The 16,686-nt window shown below is 37.0% G+C and overlaps 3 protein-coding genes across 5 annotated transcripts; 2 read left to right on the top strand and 1 right to left on the bottom strand.

The window, feature by feature from the left end:
• Positions 1 to 1,245: 1,245 nt before the first annotated feature.
• LOC110851454 lies at positions 1,246 to 4,350 on the top strand. Its single transcript, XM_022099229.2, has 5 exons — positions 1,246 to 1,632; positions 2,125 to 3,341; positions 3,429 to 3,578; positions 3,682 to 3,937; positions 4,004 to 4,350. Exons 1-5 carry the CDS (start codon positions 1,432 to 1,434, stop codon positions 4,094 to 4,096), a joined length of 1,917 nt encoding a protein of 638 aa, XP_021954921.2. The 5' UTR covers positions 1,246 to 1,431; the 3' UTR covers positions 4,097 to 4,350.
• A 123-nt stretch (positions 4,351 to 4,473) lies between these two features.
• LOC110851018 (inactive peptidyl-prolyl cis-trans isomerase FKBP6) lies at positions 4,474 to 6,692 on the top strand. Its single transcript, XM_022098644.2, has 6 exons — positions 4,474 to 5,010; positions 5,143 to 5,654; positions 5,758 to 5,947; positions 6,031 to 6,237; positions 6,317 to 6,428; positions 6,520 to 6,692. Exons 1-6 carry the CDS (start codon positions 4,748 to 4,750, stop codon positions 6,592 to 6,594), a joined length of 1,359 nt encoding a protein of 452 aa, XP_021954336.1. The 5' UTR covers positions 4,474 to 4,747; the 3' UTR covers positions 6,595 to 6,692.
• A 71-nt stretch (positions 6,693 to 6,763) lies between these two features.
• Positions 6,764 to 14,054, bottom strand: LOC110850797 (solute carrier family 13 member 5). Of its 3 annotated transcripts, none has more exons than XM_035853077.1 (16): positions 13,270 to 14,054; positions 13,041 to 13,088; positions 12,892 to 12,967; positions 12,675 to 12,816; positions 10,391 to 10,432; positions 10,251 to 10,323; positions 9,947 to 10,185; positions 9,538 to 9,762; positions 8,284 to 8,322; positions 7,901 to 8,208; positions 7,779 to 7,844; positions 7,627 to 7,704; positions 7,354 to 7,547; positions 7,202 to 7,283; positions 7,122 to 7,141; positions 6,764 to 7,045 (listed from the first exon to the last, which is right to left on the bottom strand). In XM_035853077.1, exons 1-16 carry the CDS (start codon positions 13,369 to 13,371, stop codon positions 6,863 to 6,865), a joined length of 1,917 nt encoding a protein of 638 aa, XP_035708970.1. In that variant the 5' UTR covers positions 13,372 to 14,054; the 3' UTR covers positions 6,764 to 6,862. The 3 variants fall into 3 exon arrangements, with proteins under 3 accessions (XP_035708970.1, XP_021954055.1, XP_021954054.1); XM_022098363.2 differs by lacking the exon at positions 9,538 to 9,762 and adding an exon at positions 9,095 to 9,205 and having other exon boundaries at positions 13,270 to 14,051; XM_022098362.2 differs by lacking the exon at positions 9,538 to 9,762 and adding an exon at positions 8,594 to 8,740 and having other exon boundaries at positions 13,270 to 14,044.
• Positions 14,055 to 16,686: the final 2,632 nt, after the last annotated feature.

Below are 16,686 nucleotides of genomic sequence, written 5' to 3'. Positions count from 1 at the left end.
GTTCACTCCCATCAACTCCAATTAACAAAGGCAAAGAAAGAAAGCGAGCAAGGCAGTCGAAGATGAGTTTTTTTTTCAGAGTCGATTTGAGAACGTAAATCTCAGGTAAAATGCATTATTTTTGACGTGCATGCTTTCCTCTCTCAACGTCTGTCCAAATCAGTCAATCTTGAACAATTAGCCTGACAATTTACAATATTTGAATGCATTCGAACCTACAATTATTAATCGAACAAGTCTCAATTTTTTATTTATCTCTCTGACGCGTTGAAGTGATGTTTCCTCAAATGATTTCCGCACTTTTCATACTTAACGTTCCATTCCCTTTTGCATTCTGTCTATAAAAATTCTCGTTATGTTCTCAAATGTTCACGATGTGTAGTAACGTTTCGAGTCAAATAACAAAAAATGAGTTATTGCTTGAAGTTAACAGTAGTAAAAGTGTCCAGAAGTAAGTGCATTTCTTTAGCTTTTTATGTCCTTCGTTCTTCCGAACTGTGGATTCAAGTTGGAACCAAAAAAAATATAAGCACGTCACAAAATCTGTCCGAATTTTATGTTACCCTTAATTTTATTTAGTGGAAATGCATATCGAGAATCATTTCACGCTCCTCACTCACTCACACATTTAGCTTTTCATCCATCCCAGCGAAGAGGAGATTGAACTCTCTTAAATTAAATCCAAATAAACAAAGAAGCAGAGTTAAAAGCCTCCTCATCATTTCTGAGTCTTTCATGTAAATAAGCAAACAGTTTAGAATCGAGAGTCCAACTCACCTGCCTCGCTGCCCGAGTGTCTGACTGACTGAGGATGAGTTTATCTATCAAATCAGGAAAAGCAAACACGGAATGGAAATGTAGACTCAACGACGAGACGATGGCTACTCCCAAAATGAGCTCGATCACTAATGACATACATACCTATTTTCATTATATTTCCCTTGCATAACCACGCCACGCCTTTTTTATTAGTTAAAAAATTTGAAAAATGTTGTTGTGACTGGGAAATAATGACTGACTGTTATTATGTCGATTTATATTTAGGATTTAGACTCCGGAGAATTACGGCAGCATAGAAAATATCGAAAGTAAGCAGAATGGACCCACCCAATTGCCTTACTCATAACTACGAAAAGTACTCGTGGTTCAGGAATGAAGTTAATCGTTGTCACCCTAAATGGAGACAAATTGGGCGTTGTGAGCCGACTAATTTTGGAGATTCGACACATTTCTAGGATCGTGATCTTCTTCCAGCAGAGGAAAAGACCGTGATGACGACGAAAAGTCTTGCCTCAGTTTCCTCCGGTATTGGCAACAACTACGTATACTAATTCGATGGTCATAAAATAAATCTATCCGTGTCACCGAGATTTCGAAAGTTAAGCTAAATTATTTATATTTCTTGTGCATTTCCTTCTTCCGAAAGGGAAAATGGTTGTAACAGCGGTGGACTGGGCGAACAAGAAGATTCAACTATTGACACTTTTGCCACAACTCTGTCCTCTCTTCATATCGAACAACCTTACACATTCTTCCTCCTCTCGTGGAGACGCACATAACGTTGTCGTCTCCAGAGCTAAGCGTCTCCTGGGACTGGAGGAAGAATGTCTTCGAGATCTCTGTATTTTGGCTGTGAGTTGAAAAAATATGCTCTATTTTACTTGCTTAAAATTATGTTCAACATTTTGAAAATAAACCCAGGATAGTAATTTTAAGTGAAACTATGCAACGAATCATCAGGGTATTCATTAGTGAGGGAGGGAGGGAGGAAAGAATCGTTGCCAGTATTTGGATCAACAATGAGACATTTTCCTAGTTAGCTTTAAAATGCATTCATACTCATCGGGTGGAGAAATCTAGTACTGGCACAGGCCACATTTTTCTTTCCTTCTTTTCTGCATGTAATCGATTTAATTTCTTCATATGGATGCAGTGTACATCACAAGAATAGACAGGACCAGTTTTGTACACCAGCAGACTGTCAAAATGACAATGGGAGGATCAGATAATTGCCTGAAGGCAAACGAGTTGTTACATGATTGTTCTATTATGTAACTGTAAGCTCTTAATCTGGAGGTAATGTGAACACTGGGATGGAATTATGTTCACTTTGACATCTTACAGAATTGGCCGAACTCCAAGAAGGATGACAATATCGTTGCTGGTGCTTCGGCTTCGGCTGGAGGAGACAGAAGGGTCGTCCCATTCCCAACTGTTGACGATGAAAGCGGACACGAGGATCACAGAGGAATGTGTCAAACTCACAAAAAACTGGAGGTTGTCCTCCATCATCGAGACAAATTCCGGAGTCAATTTCTTCGGAAACTCCTCGCAGCCTCGTTCACTGCTACGTCAGTTCCTCCAAGTCATGTTGACGCTGATCCTGACACGATGTTAATTCCTGACGTATCTTCCTCGCCACCAGAAGTAGAGAAGAAGTCAGTAGTAAAATTACTCAAGATGGGATTGAAGTCAAGATATTCGTCCCATCTGAGGAAAGCACTGAGAGAAAGGGATTTTCAGTCTACTGTATGCATTCTCAGCATTATCGCCACATTTGATGATGATGCGGCGAAGAACGAAGACCTTCCACATTTGAAATCGTTACCACCTAATGAAGAAACTGAAGTCCATGATATGAAAATCGTCACTTTGTTAGAAGAGAATGAGATGAGTGGTAAACTTGGTAATTTACGAACATCTTCTAGTCAAGATTCGCATTTTGAATCTGAACATGATATCTCATCATTATCTTCTTCGTCGTCGGCGTCGTCATCGTCGTCTCATTGGACTGACAGGAAGCCACGGTCCAAAACTGGGATTAAACTTAAGGATTTAACCCGAATATCACAACATGACCAAGATCTCAAATATTACAAAGAAGTGACGCACAGAGTCTTAACGTTGCTAAAATCCCATCCTGACAACATGTTTAAAATCTATCAGATAATTGACAGTATCCGACACAGTTCTAAAAATGAAAACAATGAAATTCGTATAAAAGAAAGTGCGCAACAGTTAACATTATTACGAGCAAATAGGCTACATAAATTTCTAAACTACATGAAACGACTCCAAAATTTATTTTCACATCGAGTAAGTCATTTTGAAACTGAACCAGTTTATACTAAAAGTGAGGAGGAGGAGAATAAGCAAGAAAACTTGAACCATCTACACGGAAGTGCTTTATCAAAAAGAATTAACGAGCTGGAAAACACGTTGTCAGCAACAAAATCAAAATGGAAAGTTGTTTTTGAAGAAAGGGAAAGTGAAATTGTAATATTGCAAAAGCAATTGCTAAACACTCGGGATGAGATGGACCACCATTTACTAGAAACAGTGTACGCAACCTGCTTCCCAAACAGTTTTAGATTATTTGGATATATTTTCTCGGTTTGTAATTAACTCGTTTCCATTATTCTTTACAGAAAGCAGCTCGAAGTGGAGAAAATTGTTAATATCAAGCACCACAAGCAACGAATAAACAATCTGAATGAAAATGTGGACATGAGGGAAGAAAGATTGGTCCAAGCCATCACCACTTTAGAAGCTGGCTACAAAGGTCTTCGGTCGTATCGGTACAACCCCAATTTCTGAAATATTGTTAAAATTATACAAGATTTTACTAATGATAAGCTAATCATGGATTCGAATTCATATTTTTATATGGATGCATTTCAGAAAGAGCAAAGAGGCCGAGTTACGTCAGGTCATTCATGAGTATGACGACACTATAATCAAACATCGTCGACAACTTGAAGAGTTATCGCATTTTGCGAATGCTAATCGCGCAGAGATGAAACGTTTGGAGGACGTTCATTTAGGAATGGTGGATAGTTACGACGAGATGAGAAACACCAAACGCCTCCGAGAACTGCTTCAAAACCTCCAAATGGCAGAATCTGTCCGGGAAAATTGGGCAGCCAGGAGAATTCAAGTAAATTTAGACAAAAAAATGTATTAAGTTATGTGATTTGATTTAATTTAATTTTTATTAATCTAGACTGCTTGGAAGAAGTACAGGGCTCGAAAATTGAGGAAACGAAAGTTGAAAAAGCCGAAAGGAAGAAAAAAGAAGACGCCTTTGCAAAAATGAACTATATTAAATGTACTTGCTCTATCATTATAGATTTGAAAAATTAATGTTCTTCAGACAGAATTAGTCGTGTAAAAATATTATTAAAAAAATTGAAATTCTTAGAGCAGATGATCATAGGCCAAGCCAAAACCAGGCGATATTAACTAATTCAATATTCACCAATGTTTCATTCCTACAGAACTATTTGTAGGCTCTTCTGTACTTCTCATGTTAAGTCGAGTTTTTGCCAGCAATAAATATTTTATTGGCAGGTGAAATATCTGAAAAATTCCTCATTTCTATTAATAACTGATTTTTGACGACGCTTCCTTTGTCTTCTTGATGCATCCCTTCCCAAGCCGCAGATTCTGTTGTTTTCCTTGTGCAGCGCGACCCGATTGGTTCTCCAAGGAGCAAAGCGTCATCTGAGCAAACGACGCTGCCTGCCAACCACTATAAATACAAGACCAATTTCCATCAAATTCATCATTCTTCAACAGTCACCCGACCTGTGAAGTCTTTCTGACCCTTCTCCTCTCCCCACCAGCTTCACCCTTGTAAAGTTTTCAGATCATCAGAATTTTCAAAGCCATAACCAATTTTTCCAGCATTTTGCAAGTATTTACTGAGAGGAAGAATTTTTTTTTCAATTTTTCGAAAACCAAGAAAATGGAAAACAACCCAAATAACCCAAATAAAAGATTCATCTTTTACCCTCCTCCCGTTGCCGGTCCGTCCTTTCGAGCAATTCGACCGCCCAACGGAGTCTTTGCAATAAGCTCACACCCCCCAGTATTTCGACATCCTAATTTTCCTCCAGTTTCGTCTATTTTTACAAGTTCGAATCCAGTTTACGTCCCTCGTCAACCTTACGGACGTGGTCAATCGTATCAATTACATCTAAAACAACAGGTGGCCAAAGATGACGGATGGTAAGTTTGATAGATTTAAAATTGTAATTTTTGTTAAATTTTCATACATATTTCATTAAGTCATGTCCTCTTCAGTTTAATTATTCGCTTAATTAATAATCCTCCCGATTGGGTAATAATTGTATGTTTCAGGGCATGGAACAACCAAGAAGTAGTCAAAACCTACATGCCAAAACCCAAGAGACCGAGAGTGACCTTTCCTGAAGATAACCATTACGACAATTTCGACGGGGTGGATCGATACAAAGCTATGCAGACTGGACTTCGCTCGGATCTCTTCAACTACTTCACATATGAGGACTTTGGCGTTGGCTCGTTCGATAATTTGGCTGCCACGATGTACGACTTGACGCATGATGGAGGAATTAAGAAGCAGGTTATGAAGGAAGGCTCTGAGACGGAACTCATTCCCCCAGAAGGATACATTTGGATGCATTACATCACCTTCGTAGAAGGAAATGAAGAACCGATCGACTCGACCGGTAGCAGGGAACTCTTAGGATCGCACAAATTGGGCAAAGGCGAACTCCTCCTTGGAGTTGAATTCGGTGTGAAAACCATGAGGGTCGGTGAAATTTCAAAGTTTCTGTTCGAGCCTGAGTATGCCTACGGAAAACTTGGATGCCCAACAGTGATCCCTTCGAGTAAGTCGAAAGTTTCATTTCACCGGTTCTCAAATCACATAATTTGTTGCACCCTAAGTGGTCATGCACATTATTAATATTTTAATTTATTTGGTCATTTCAGACTCTCGAATTTTAATGGTGATCGAAATGGTGCGAGCTTCTGCTGTCCCCTTGAAGAAGCCAATTTTCCAAATGTCCTCTCGACAAAGGGCAGAGCACAGCTTCGAAGAGATTTACAAATGTGCGGACGAGTTGCGAGAGGCTGGAAATTCCAAAGTTAAATTTAGCATGTATCCCGAAGCAATTGAAAGGTAAAATTTTACTGGATATTGATGTACAGATTGAACAATATCTAGGCTCAAATTATAATAAAAATTAAACTCTTTCTCCACAGATATGAAAAAGCGTTGGAAATTTTGGAGGAGGCGATTGTATTCGAAAAGGCGCAAGACGACGCACGCCGTGAACTGATGTACAAGCTGTTCTCGAACTCTGCTCTCTGTCACCTTCGCATTGACCAACCTGCTCAAGCCGCTGTCGCCTGCAAAGCAGCCTTGAAGCCGAACATGCCGGCTCCAAAAAATGGAAAAGTGTACTTCAGGTAGGTATTTATGTAAAATCCAAAATCCTTACAGACATTAATTCAAAGTCAAAAACAATTTCTGATTTGAATGTTCCAGATACGCAGAAGCAAATTATCAATTGAGGAAGTACGAAGAAGCTTGGAAATATATCAAACTTGCTCTTCAGTTCGACCCCAACGATTTCGCCCTCCTCGTGTTCCGTCAACAGGTAACGCAAAGTCATATCCTCAAAGTATTCATAATGTCAGAACAATGTGCAGAACAAGTTGAAGTTAAATTTGTTATTGGCAAATTTTCAGGTAGAAGAACGTATCCAGAAAGACAAGAAGGAATTGGATGACTTGTACAGAAGGATGTATCCTAATTATCAGTAGTTGTTATTTACTACTTATTGTTGATTGTTCGTTAGAAGCTTTGATTGATCTGAAAGTAGTAATCGTTACTACATTGCGACTTGATTTATTTTTTTATAATTTTTACATTGTGATTTATCTTGAACATTTGTCGTCGTGAGAAATAAATATTAAGCATTTATTCGCAGTATTTATACCTAAAAAAACTTGTTCAGTTTGTAACGTTGTTTTATTATATTTATTTAACATAAACATTCCATAAAACTTTAGATTAGTATTATTCGTTGGGTTATAAAAGCATGGGCATAATCTCAGTGGAATTATCAAGTGAAGGGTACTCATAATTATTATAGTTAAATATTAAGTTTCCATAAGAAATATTAAAAAGTAGTAATACCACGACGCATGAAAGGTTCAAAAACGCTCCGGATTTTACCATTTCCCAAATCTTCATATTTCCGGCAGCGAATACCTGGTAAGCATATCATCAAGTAAGGAAACCATATCTGAGGGACTACATATGTATAATGGTAAATTTTGTTACTCACAATTGCATTTGGAGGGGTCGCTACAAAGACATGTCACAACGTTATAAAAAATTCTTGGTAGATTAATTAATTTAACTTACCGACTGGAAGCATGAAGGCGTACGAGCAGGTCACCGTTGCAGGAAGGGTCAAATACAGGGGATGAATGTTAAGTCGTCGGGACTATAAAAATTAGATTTAGTTTGTCATCTACAAACTGAGCAATAATTCTAAACTTGTGATAAATCCTTACCAGCGAGATGAGAATGGGGATGAGCACGTTGGCGCAGGCAGTGTTGGATGCAACTTCAGTAATTGATGCGGTCATAATCATGACGATGAAAAGCATGAGAACTTGATTCAAATCCTTAAGGCTGTTCAAGTGTTCGCCAATCCAGGCTGATAGACCTGAGACGTCTGAAGCATCCGACAAAGCAAATCCTCCACCTGCATATATTGTTCGTAGTTTGGTTAATTGGTTCACCAAGTGCATTTCATTATCATTCAATTAGCATGTCGACCATACCCATGAGCAAGACCACGCCCCATGGCAAATTACTTTGGACAAACTTCCAATCCAGCAACGCTTCAACTTTTCCCTTTCCTAAACAAACAGTAAGAATTAATTGGTTAGCAAAATTACACATAAATCTCAAAAATTTTCTGCAGTCTACCTACCTTGACGGAGGAAATTGTAATCTTTCGGAATCACGAAGAGTAGAAAAACAACCAACATGGCAGCCGCTGCAATCACAAGTTTTTAAGAAAACCCTCCCATTAAAACATTACTGACCACTTACTCGAGTCGCCAATTTCAGCCCCCGGAAGTAAGTCTGCCCATCCCTCAATGAATTTCGGTTGTCGGAAAAGCCACAGTAAAACCACAAAAATGAAGAGAATTAAGACGGCAATTTCATGAAACGTCATTGGCCCCAAAGCTCGATACTTTTCCTTCAAAAGACGCTCAACACTTTTACGATTTCCTAAACTCAAACTCTTGCTCTTTTTACTTCCTGGGAGCCCGAAGTAAATCACAACGAGGTACATCCAGGCGATGATGATGTTAACGATCATTGGAGGTACGTTGAATGCCATCCAGGTCGCAAATCTAAAATTCAATAGCATTATCATGCATTTTTTTATTTCTAATTGAAGGCATTAATTTTGGAACTTAATTTCTTACGTCAAATCCGTGTATTTCCCATCCTGACCAATGTTCACCCTACACACATTTTAAGAAACTCTTATTCCTCCACGTACGTTTATTATTTGGATTCTTCAAAATTAAAGCATTACATTTTTAAGACGCACAAAAAAGCAAGAATAGATAAGCAACATGACAATCATGCAGATTTTATAAATATAAATAAATAATTTCGTAAAACATATAAGCACAATACATAGCTAGCTACATAAATAATACAATACTCATCCATTAAACAAAGAGACTTCCAGTGTCCCAATAAGTTTGTTTTGCTTGGGATGGGACTTACTTTCGTCGGAGGTTATCTTGCAATACCAAATTGGGTGCTGTCCCTGTAATCGTTCCAGTACCACCGAGATTGGCAGAATATGCAGTGGCCAGCAAAAGCATTTTTATCAGTTTATGTTGAGTCCCATCAGTTTCCTCTGAAGCTTCACTACATTTTTATTAGTAAGCAAAAATCAAACCAATTACCAAAAAGTTAATTGCTTCAGTTAAAGTTAGTTAATTATACATAAACCAAAATCAATTAATGCAACTATCCCGTCACCCAACAAGTCTGCCGTGCATGTTCTTATGCCGTATTTTTAGCTGCATAAGTCGACACGCAATACTGACGCCTCTTAACTTAAGAAAATGCAATTTAATTTTGGTAGCCATTCAATAAACTAAAACTTATTAAATAAAAGCCTCATCGTCAAAAGATGATGTGTAGTGAAGCCAATCGTCGTGGTCCGTACTTTGCAGACGATTCTTGGAAAAAAAAGTCTAAACGAACTTATTCTCTTACGTATGCATTTTCGCCTTTAAAATGAGATTGGGACTTGACCCCGTGATGCTGCCAGTTCCGCCCAAATTGCTCGAGTACGCGACTGCCATCAGGACTGCTCGTGACCAACGACTGCACACCATCATCAATGCAACAACACGCCAATAATAATTCGTAATATTAGTCACAACACAAAATAGCACAGGTTTTTTAATGCAAAAGTGCACTAATTGTGCAGTATAAATACATATCTACTCGCTAAACAAGTCCTCCCTCAGTTTGACCTATACATAATTACACATCTACATCCAGCGTGCATTTTCTAAGTTAGAACTGCAAAAACAACAGGTTGTGCTAACAAGGAATAAATCAGTTCCATTAAATTATTAGTTACAATGCTGCCACATTTAACATATTTGCTTGTCGCTCTACAACAAGGAAAATGCAAAAATCGGGATGAAAACCTTAAGTGCTTCATGGACGTTGGAAATTTTTTGCTAAGGAAGCTGTCGTAAGGGCCTGACGTGTACTTGTACAAGGGAATTGACGAGTGGGCCGTGTAAGGCCACATGACCCCACCAATATTCGCTGCTGCCATCACTCCGATCAGAAACGCTCTCGTCATTTTCAAAGTCTCGTCGGCAGACTTTTGTGATGTGGGAATGTCAGAGTCGAGCTTATCAATGGTGCTTGGGAAGCGAAAAATTGTTCTTATCAAGATTTAAGTTGTGAAAAAATGGCTAAAATTTCCTCTTATATTTACTAACTTATGATGACCTTTTGTACTACCAAAAACTATAATCTTGCTAAGGTACGCATCATAATCCACTATTTTTAGATGTGTTTTTCTATGTATGGAATAATACAACTCACGAGTTATTGTCGCTGGAATCATCAACGGCGATGGTAGCAGTGCTACTTGCTAATTGGAGACTGGAGTCAAAGTTTTTGTTTGTACTGTTTACATTGTCATGTTCGAGGTCCAAATCGCTGGACGAAATCATGCTCAAGTCTCCAGAGCGAGACTTTCGTTGATCATTTTCCAAGTAGGTTTTGAGATTCGATGGCTTTATTGCCCCGTAGGAAGCTGATTCCTCCTCCTCTTTTACATCCTGCGAATATATTTATTACTCATTGAGTCATATGATAAAATTCATGGGGCGAATGACTGATTTACCACTCTGCTCGTCTTCACAATCTGCAAAACGATTGGAACCATCATTGCTGTCGTTGCTGTATTTGAGATCCACCTATAAACCACCGACGATATAAAACTACATGAAATTATTTTCAGAATTTAATTCTAGTAAAACTTACATGGACAAGAATGCCGTTGTAAACATAATTCCAAGCATCAACCTTTAAAAAATATAATTACAATAAATTAACTTATATAAACAGTTAGGCACATTACATAAATTGACAATAAAGGTGAGTTGACAGGGGCACGTTGGGCATTGTATTTAGTAACCAAAACCAACATTTGCATATTGTCGTGTAACATTTTCACAACTATTTTTGCACGTGGCATCAACCGGAAATCAAAGCTCCGAAAACGACTAACCCTACATAAATAGTTTGGATGATGCTACAAAAAATAAACAAAGCACATCATACTCTGTCCTCAGATTAAGTGTACTATCGCGTGTTGTCTTGTTCAACAATGGTCCACGTAATTTCATTAATTCAGGTGTATAGCATTTCTCTGGACGTTTTTTTGAACTTGATTCATGAGCAAAGCGTGCCTCTAATGAAACAATACATACATTCCTGTAGTACTCTAAATTTGCATAATAGCATGATTAGAAAGCTATTATTAAAAATATGAACCTATTCACAAAACCCAAGTAAATTAATGAGGCCCAAAAGTCAGGGAAAAGAGAGACATTTATATTATTCGGTCGGTTAAAATCCTGACTTTGTTTGTAACAGGCATTAAAACTTTGCCGTCGTGTCCCTGTTACAAAAGTCAGACAGATATTTATTGGAATGTGATGTGGTGATGGAACAATTCTAAAAAGGCAGTGCGAATTATTTCTATTGTCAGACATCCTTGGCACGTAACGTTAACAATTGACCTGCTACGCATGAGGTCGTGTATTTGGCTGTTCGTCAGAACTACTTGGTTCGAGGGCAGATGAGACGCGACTCAAAAGCGAAAAATTCTATGATTAATTCTCCTGACATGATTTGGTACACATTGATTTGACGATTAAATGATTATGCGAAATATTTACGCGGAATTAAATTCGGAGTCAGGAAGCGACGCATTCCAAACATTCTTCTTACGTCAACCAACGCAATGCTTGTTGAACAACTCATTATTAAACACATGCTCATCCGCTTACTCATTCATAACTGATTTTCATTTGCATTGTTGACCAACATCACACATTGCTGCAAATATGTAAATAAGCATGCATGCAGTGATTGGAAGTTGGAACAACAACAACTGCAAACGACCTGCTCAAAAGCACACATAAATTTGCAAGCACATAATTTGTCCAGCTTGTGATGACGAACAAAGTAATTCAAAAACAGTTAATTTGTTTAACAGTCAGAGGCGGGATGGGACTATCAAGTTGCTACAAAAGTAATGTATTTATGCGCATTAATTCAGAAAACCATGTAAAACCATGTTCACTAAAGCATAATCGTATTCATATTACGATTCTACTGCAAATTGCAGGGGTTCTATTTTCAATGTTAACTGCTGCTGAAGTCATCCTGGAACGAGGCCTTGGGTTGGTAGTTAATTAGCAGGAAAAAATTGGTATGAAAACACATGAAGAATTATGTAATACTGAGGCTTTGGTGTACATAGTTTGTAGGCAGTACGACAATTAATGCGACACCTGGATTATTTGTCTCACTCATTCATTCATTTATTGGTTCATGAAAAAATTGGGAGTCACACAATGTCTATCCAATTAGTAGACTTACCAGGAGAAGTATAATTTATGCCCAATTCTCACTTAACACCTGCTAACGTCATAATGCAGGAAAATGATGATAACATCAGTGTTTAATGAACTTGGCACTTATTTGAACCATGATCCAAATTCAGATAAATCCTTGTTTACCAATAATCAATATCAATAGCAATGCCTAATCTGTGTTGATAATTGTTTCCATTACTTAATTGCTAAACTAGTAATTTCCAGGCCAGTTCCGCGCAATTATTCCACGCTTACATGCCTGACAATAATATAAATAAATAAGCTATACATAACATGTGTTAATCTTATCAGATGGTGTTAAATTAGGAATGAAGTTATCATCACGACCGTTTGTTCCGTCCTGTAGTAATCTATTAATTTTTTATTTACTGCGACGAAAAACTCAATAAAACTGTAACCTTATACTTTGTCTCGGTCAAAACAATAAAGGTTTCATAATGAATACGTTTTTTAATAAATGTGCGTTGTACACAGTGGTTAGTGATTAATTAATTAATGAACTTTAGGTAGGTATGAATTGGATACAAGAGTATCCCAAGTTTGACACTTGACTAAACGGATGTTAAAATTCTGATCAACACAATTCGGATGCAAACCAGACGAAAATATGGGGATGAAAACAAGACATGAATTATACAAACCTTATAGGCGACGATCCCACGATGGTGAGGACACGTAGTGCGACTCTTTTGTGTAAATTGCAATATTCCACTGCCAAAGCTATGATCAATCCACCGACAAACATCATATTTGTTTCTTTCATGTAATTTTTGGAAACACTCGCTAAACAGGATATCAGTTCAGTCATTTTTTAATACATAATCTGGTTAATCTCGTAAATCTCTTAAACATTTTTACCTGTATCTTGTACACCAAAAAGTGGGAAAAGTACGATGGGAAGAAAAGCAGTGACAGCTAAAGGAATCGCTTCGACCTGTAACATACACACATTTGTACTCGTAGTCCTGCGTGGTCAATGTCTCAAATTGTTAAAAGTTTGGTCAAACCATCCAATAAATGGCCATGAGTAGAATGACGTAGGCACATCGAAACTTCTGAAATACCATTTAAAACATGCCCGTTATTTAAGTAATCATAATTTGAAATTTCTTAAATACTACACACTAACTTAACATTTAACTTTAATAACTGCTTGAAACACAGAAATATATTTATGACATTTTTATTTTTTGTTTGTTAACCATGTGAAAAATACCACACAAAACTGTTACTAACCTTTCCTGGTTCATCTGCTTCATCAATCAGCAGAAGTGGGATGAGCACCAGGGGCAACCCCACCAAGACGATGAACCTCCAATTCTTGAAACATGCATTCATGATGGGACAAAGTGATGCCCAATTAATACGACAAATTTCTACAACTTTTAGAGATGACTGACCGCACTGAAGTGAGACTCGTCTCACTATATGACGAATTGGTTCGTGTGAAATATGTATTTATTTATAACCAAATCATTGACTCATTATTGACCCAGTCAACTTTACGCTTAGAAAAGGGCGTTTATTTTGGTTTCACTAGAACGGATTCACTAACAGGAATATGAGACGCTAAGAATAGAGGAAAAAGAGGAACCTTCCAGTTTTACAGTCACTTTATAATTCCGACTGCTTTACAAATCTTACAAAAGTAGCAAAAATAGGCAAAAATAATTGCTTTACGTTATTTATTACAGGAATTATGTCATTTTTAATTTAGCGACGTCCACTTAATATGTACTAATTTTGGAGGGAACATGAGACACTTTTGCAACTCATGGGTAATAATTACGAGAGGATTGTAACTTTACGACTTGCTTCTCTCCTTAGGACCCAACTGACAATAATTTACTTTTGAGGATTGATACAGTTTGAATAATTTGTCTGCTTCTGTCGTCTGCAGATCTTGGTCTGAGGTTTGGTCGTGCCAGTGCTCATATTTTATGAAACATTTGGCGTGTATTATTATGATACGGCAATGACGAGTGTTAATCTCTCTCTACCTCCGATCGGACACTTATTATTCATTCAGCCAGCCAAGTGAGGCATCATCCTCCACTCTTATGCTACATTACATCCAATCCAATCACCTACCTATCGAGATTTGTAGAATGCAAGGCAGAGATCACATCACATCGTGCCACACATAAATACGTACTCATTCACCATCAAACCAATTTCAGGACCAGGTATCCCCAATAGGAATAGATTGCGTGTATTACCACGTATTTTGGCAGTATTACATATAACTCTGATGTACGTATTGTTACGGGTATTAACATGGATGTACCTGCTCCTTCATCAGGAACGATTGTGTATTTATGTGAAAGATTATTTGCATAATCACAATATTTTGGAGAATTTCATATCCCGTTAATGAAATCCGACGTTCTGTGTCAACTGTAAATAGAGATAGTGTCCTCTCATTAAGTAATCGCATTTTAGTACAAACAAAAATTTGTCAACATGACTATTTATATATTGATTACGTGCAATCGGTAATTGTTGGAAATAATGGTGAACAATTATAATGTTGAGATCTGGAAGAATTCGTTGAATTGATAAAATCGGTGAAACAATTAGATAAGACGTGAAACCATGATTTCTAAAGAATTATATTTCTTAAATTATAATACAAACTCTTTTAAAATGACATAAACGACACTTTTCAGACGTGTAAAATTTGTAAGGTCAGTAACCTGAATTACTGAGTATTTCAATCATTCATCCGTGCAAATTTTGCAATTGATGTGTGTGTATCAAAGTGTATATTTTAGATAACTGCAAAAACCTTTTAATTGCAATTCACAAAGTAGCCTGACAGTTTTCATTAAATTTCCGCCACCAAGTTTCATTCATGAAAATTCTTTCGCCAAATTTTTCGTAATGTTAAAACATTATCAAGAGCCGTGGACGAGATAAGACTACGAAATTGAAACACACATGATCGTAGGTAGTGGTTGGACGAAACGTATTTAAATTCCGTATGCGACTCGACTCATGTTAGGATACATGTCACGCTTTGATTTGCATGTCGGTCTCAGACTGCTTGGCTTCGCAACAAATCAATGAATTAAATTAGTAAACGTGCGTAGCTCGTTCGTTCAGATGAGTGCGAGGCGGATTACGTGAGCACACGTATGCACATGAAAATTGTTGCGTTTATCTCTTCAGAGACGATGAATTTAAAAGAAATTAAGGAGCAAATCATTCGTTCGTAAAGAGACGAGTACATGGTCGACGATGACAAATTGAAATATTTTTTCTCGTTACGACTTTAAGGTACTTTTTTAAATTCTTCGTCGTAGCTCGAATTCAGAGAATATTTTTCATCGCATCCATGGCAGTTCATAAAAATACATGAAAGGGTCACCTTAAAATTACGCGTAGTTAGCGCGTCTACGGTTTACCACACCACGAGTAAATAGTGCTATTGTTATATAAATATGGGAATGTATGATTTGCATGTTTTTTAGGCTGGGATGTGAATTGCTTGATACTTAATTGTTAGAGATTTCCTAGAAATACGAGCTGATACAAAATGCACAGGTATTTTGGTTCAGGTATTTTCTGACTGTCAACTGTGGGACTATGTAGCATATCTAAAACAGTACAAATTATGAGTGCATATTTAATATTACCTTTACATATAAATAAACTTTTACAAACGGGTTAGTGATGCGGAATGTTTAGGGATACGTTGAAGTGCTAAGAGCAATTAGAAATAGTATGATAGTTCACTTACGAGTACTTACATAAGAGTTTCGTAGAAATGGTGCACTTGTTTACGGTTCAATCTCCGGAAATTCGCAGAAATTGTGTTCAATTAATGCATACTAGAATATTTTGACAATACTATAATTTGGACACCATTGACGTAAATGATAATTTCAGGAAATTGTACAAGTAAAAAAATGATAAACATCGAATTTCTATCATTACAAAATTATTTGTCATTGCATTTGATTTGATTGCAGAAAAATATTGTCCAGATTGTTATTACGACTTTTATTTTGGCACAATTTCCTACTTTATAATGAAACCAATTAGTATTGATGGACATGAATTTTGCAATTATTTGGCAACAAGGCTAAAGGTCAATGACGACAAAACTGAAACACTTGCATGTTGTACATATATTGTTATTGCTGAATCATGGGATACTGGATTTTAAAAGCCTATGTCCATGTATTTACTGTAATACGTACTAACTGAACTCTATACCCGACCTAGCTAAGAAATATTACTCTGGTAAAATCTAAGCCAATAATCTTGCATTACACAATTTTAATAAAGAATGCATAAATTTCAATTTGAGTGAAACATGTTATTTTTCACCATATGCAGAATTATTCAGTAAATACTGGAGCTATCTGGATCATTATCTCAATAAAAATCGCCAATAATGAGCCACACCGATAATGCATGCATTTGTCTGAGATTACAATGAAGGGAAACGGTACGCAAATATTGTTCCACTGTTTTTTACAAATGGGTAAAAAGAACAAATATCAAATTGGATCACAGGAATTAATCACTCCCAAAAAACAATGAGTTTTACATTTGCTTATTTAAATGCGTCGTCATTCCATAAACTTGACCCAAAATAACGAGATTAATTCATTGAATGGTGTACAAATTCGTAAAAAATATGCA

The sequence above is a fragment of the Folsomia candida genome, unplaced genomic scaffold (genome assembly GCF_002217175.1).
Source record: "Folsomia candida strain VU population unplaced genomic scaffold, ASM221717v1 Fcan01_Sc006, whole genome shotgun sequence".
In the NCBI taxonomy this organism is placed as follows: Eukaryota; Metazoa; Arthropoda; class Collembola; order Entomobryomorpha; family Isotomidae; genus Folsomia; species Folsomia candida.
Note: the sequence above shows the minus strand (reverse complement) of the source record. Positions and strands in the feature narration are given on the sequence as shown.

Excerpts from the sequence above, each read along its gene's own strand:
- LOC110851454 (XM_022099229.2), top strand. The coding sequence starts at position 1,432 with ATGGTTGTAACAGCGGTGGACTGGGCGAACAAGAAGATTCAACTATTG. Across the intron at positions 3,342-3,428 it reads CACCATTTACTAGAAACAGT|AAAGCAGCTCGAAGTGGAGA; the intron begins GTACGCAACCTG and ends TATTCTTTACAG. Across the intron at positions 3,579-3,681 it reads AAAGGTCTTCGGTCGTATCG|AAAGAGCAAAGAGGCCGAGT; the intron begins GTACAACCCCAA and ends GATGCATTTCAG.
- LOC110851018 (XM_022098644.2), top strand. The coding sequence starts at position 4,748 with ATGGAAAACAACCCAAATAACCCAAATAAAAGATTCATCTTTTACCCT. Across the intron at positions 5,011-5,142 it reads GTGGCCAAAGATGACGGATG|GGCATGGAACAACCAAGAAG; the intron begins GTAAGTTTGATA and ends TGTATGTTTCAG. Across the intron at positions 5,655-5,757 it reads CCCAACAGTGATCCCTTCGA|ACTCTCGAATTTTAATGGTG; the intron begins GTAAGTCGAAAG and ends TGGTCATTTCAG.
- LOC110850797 (XM_035853077.1), bottom strand. The coding sequence starts at position 13,371 with ATGAATGCATGTTTCAAGAATTGGAGGTTCATCGTCTTGGTGGGGTTG. Across the intron at positions 13,089-13,269 it reads AAGCAGATGAACCAGGAAAG|AAGTTTCGATGTGCCTACGT; the intron begins GTTAGTAACAGT and ends ATGGTATTTCAG. Across the intron at positions 12,817-12,891 it reads TTTTGGTGTACAAGATACAG|CGAGTGTTTCCAAAAATTAC; the intron begins GTAAAAATGTTT and ends TATCCTGTTTAG.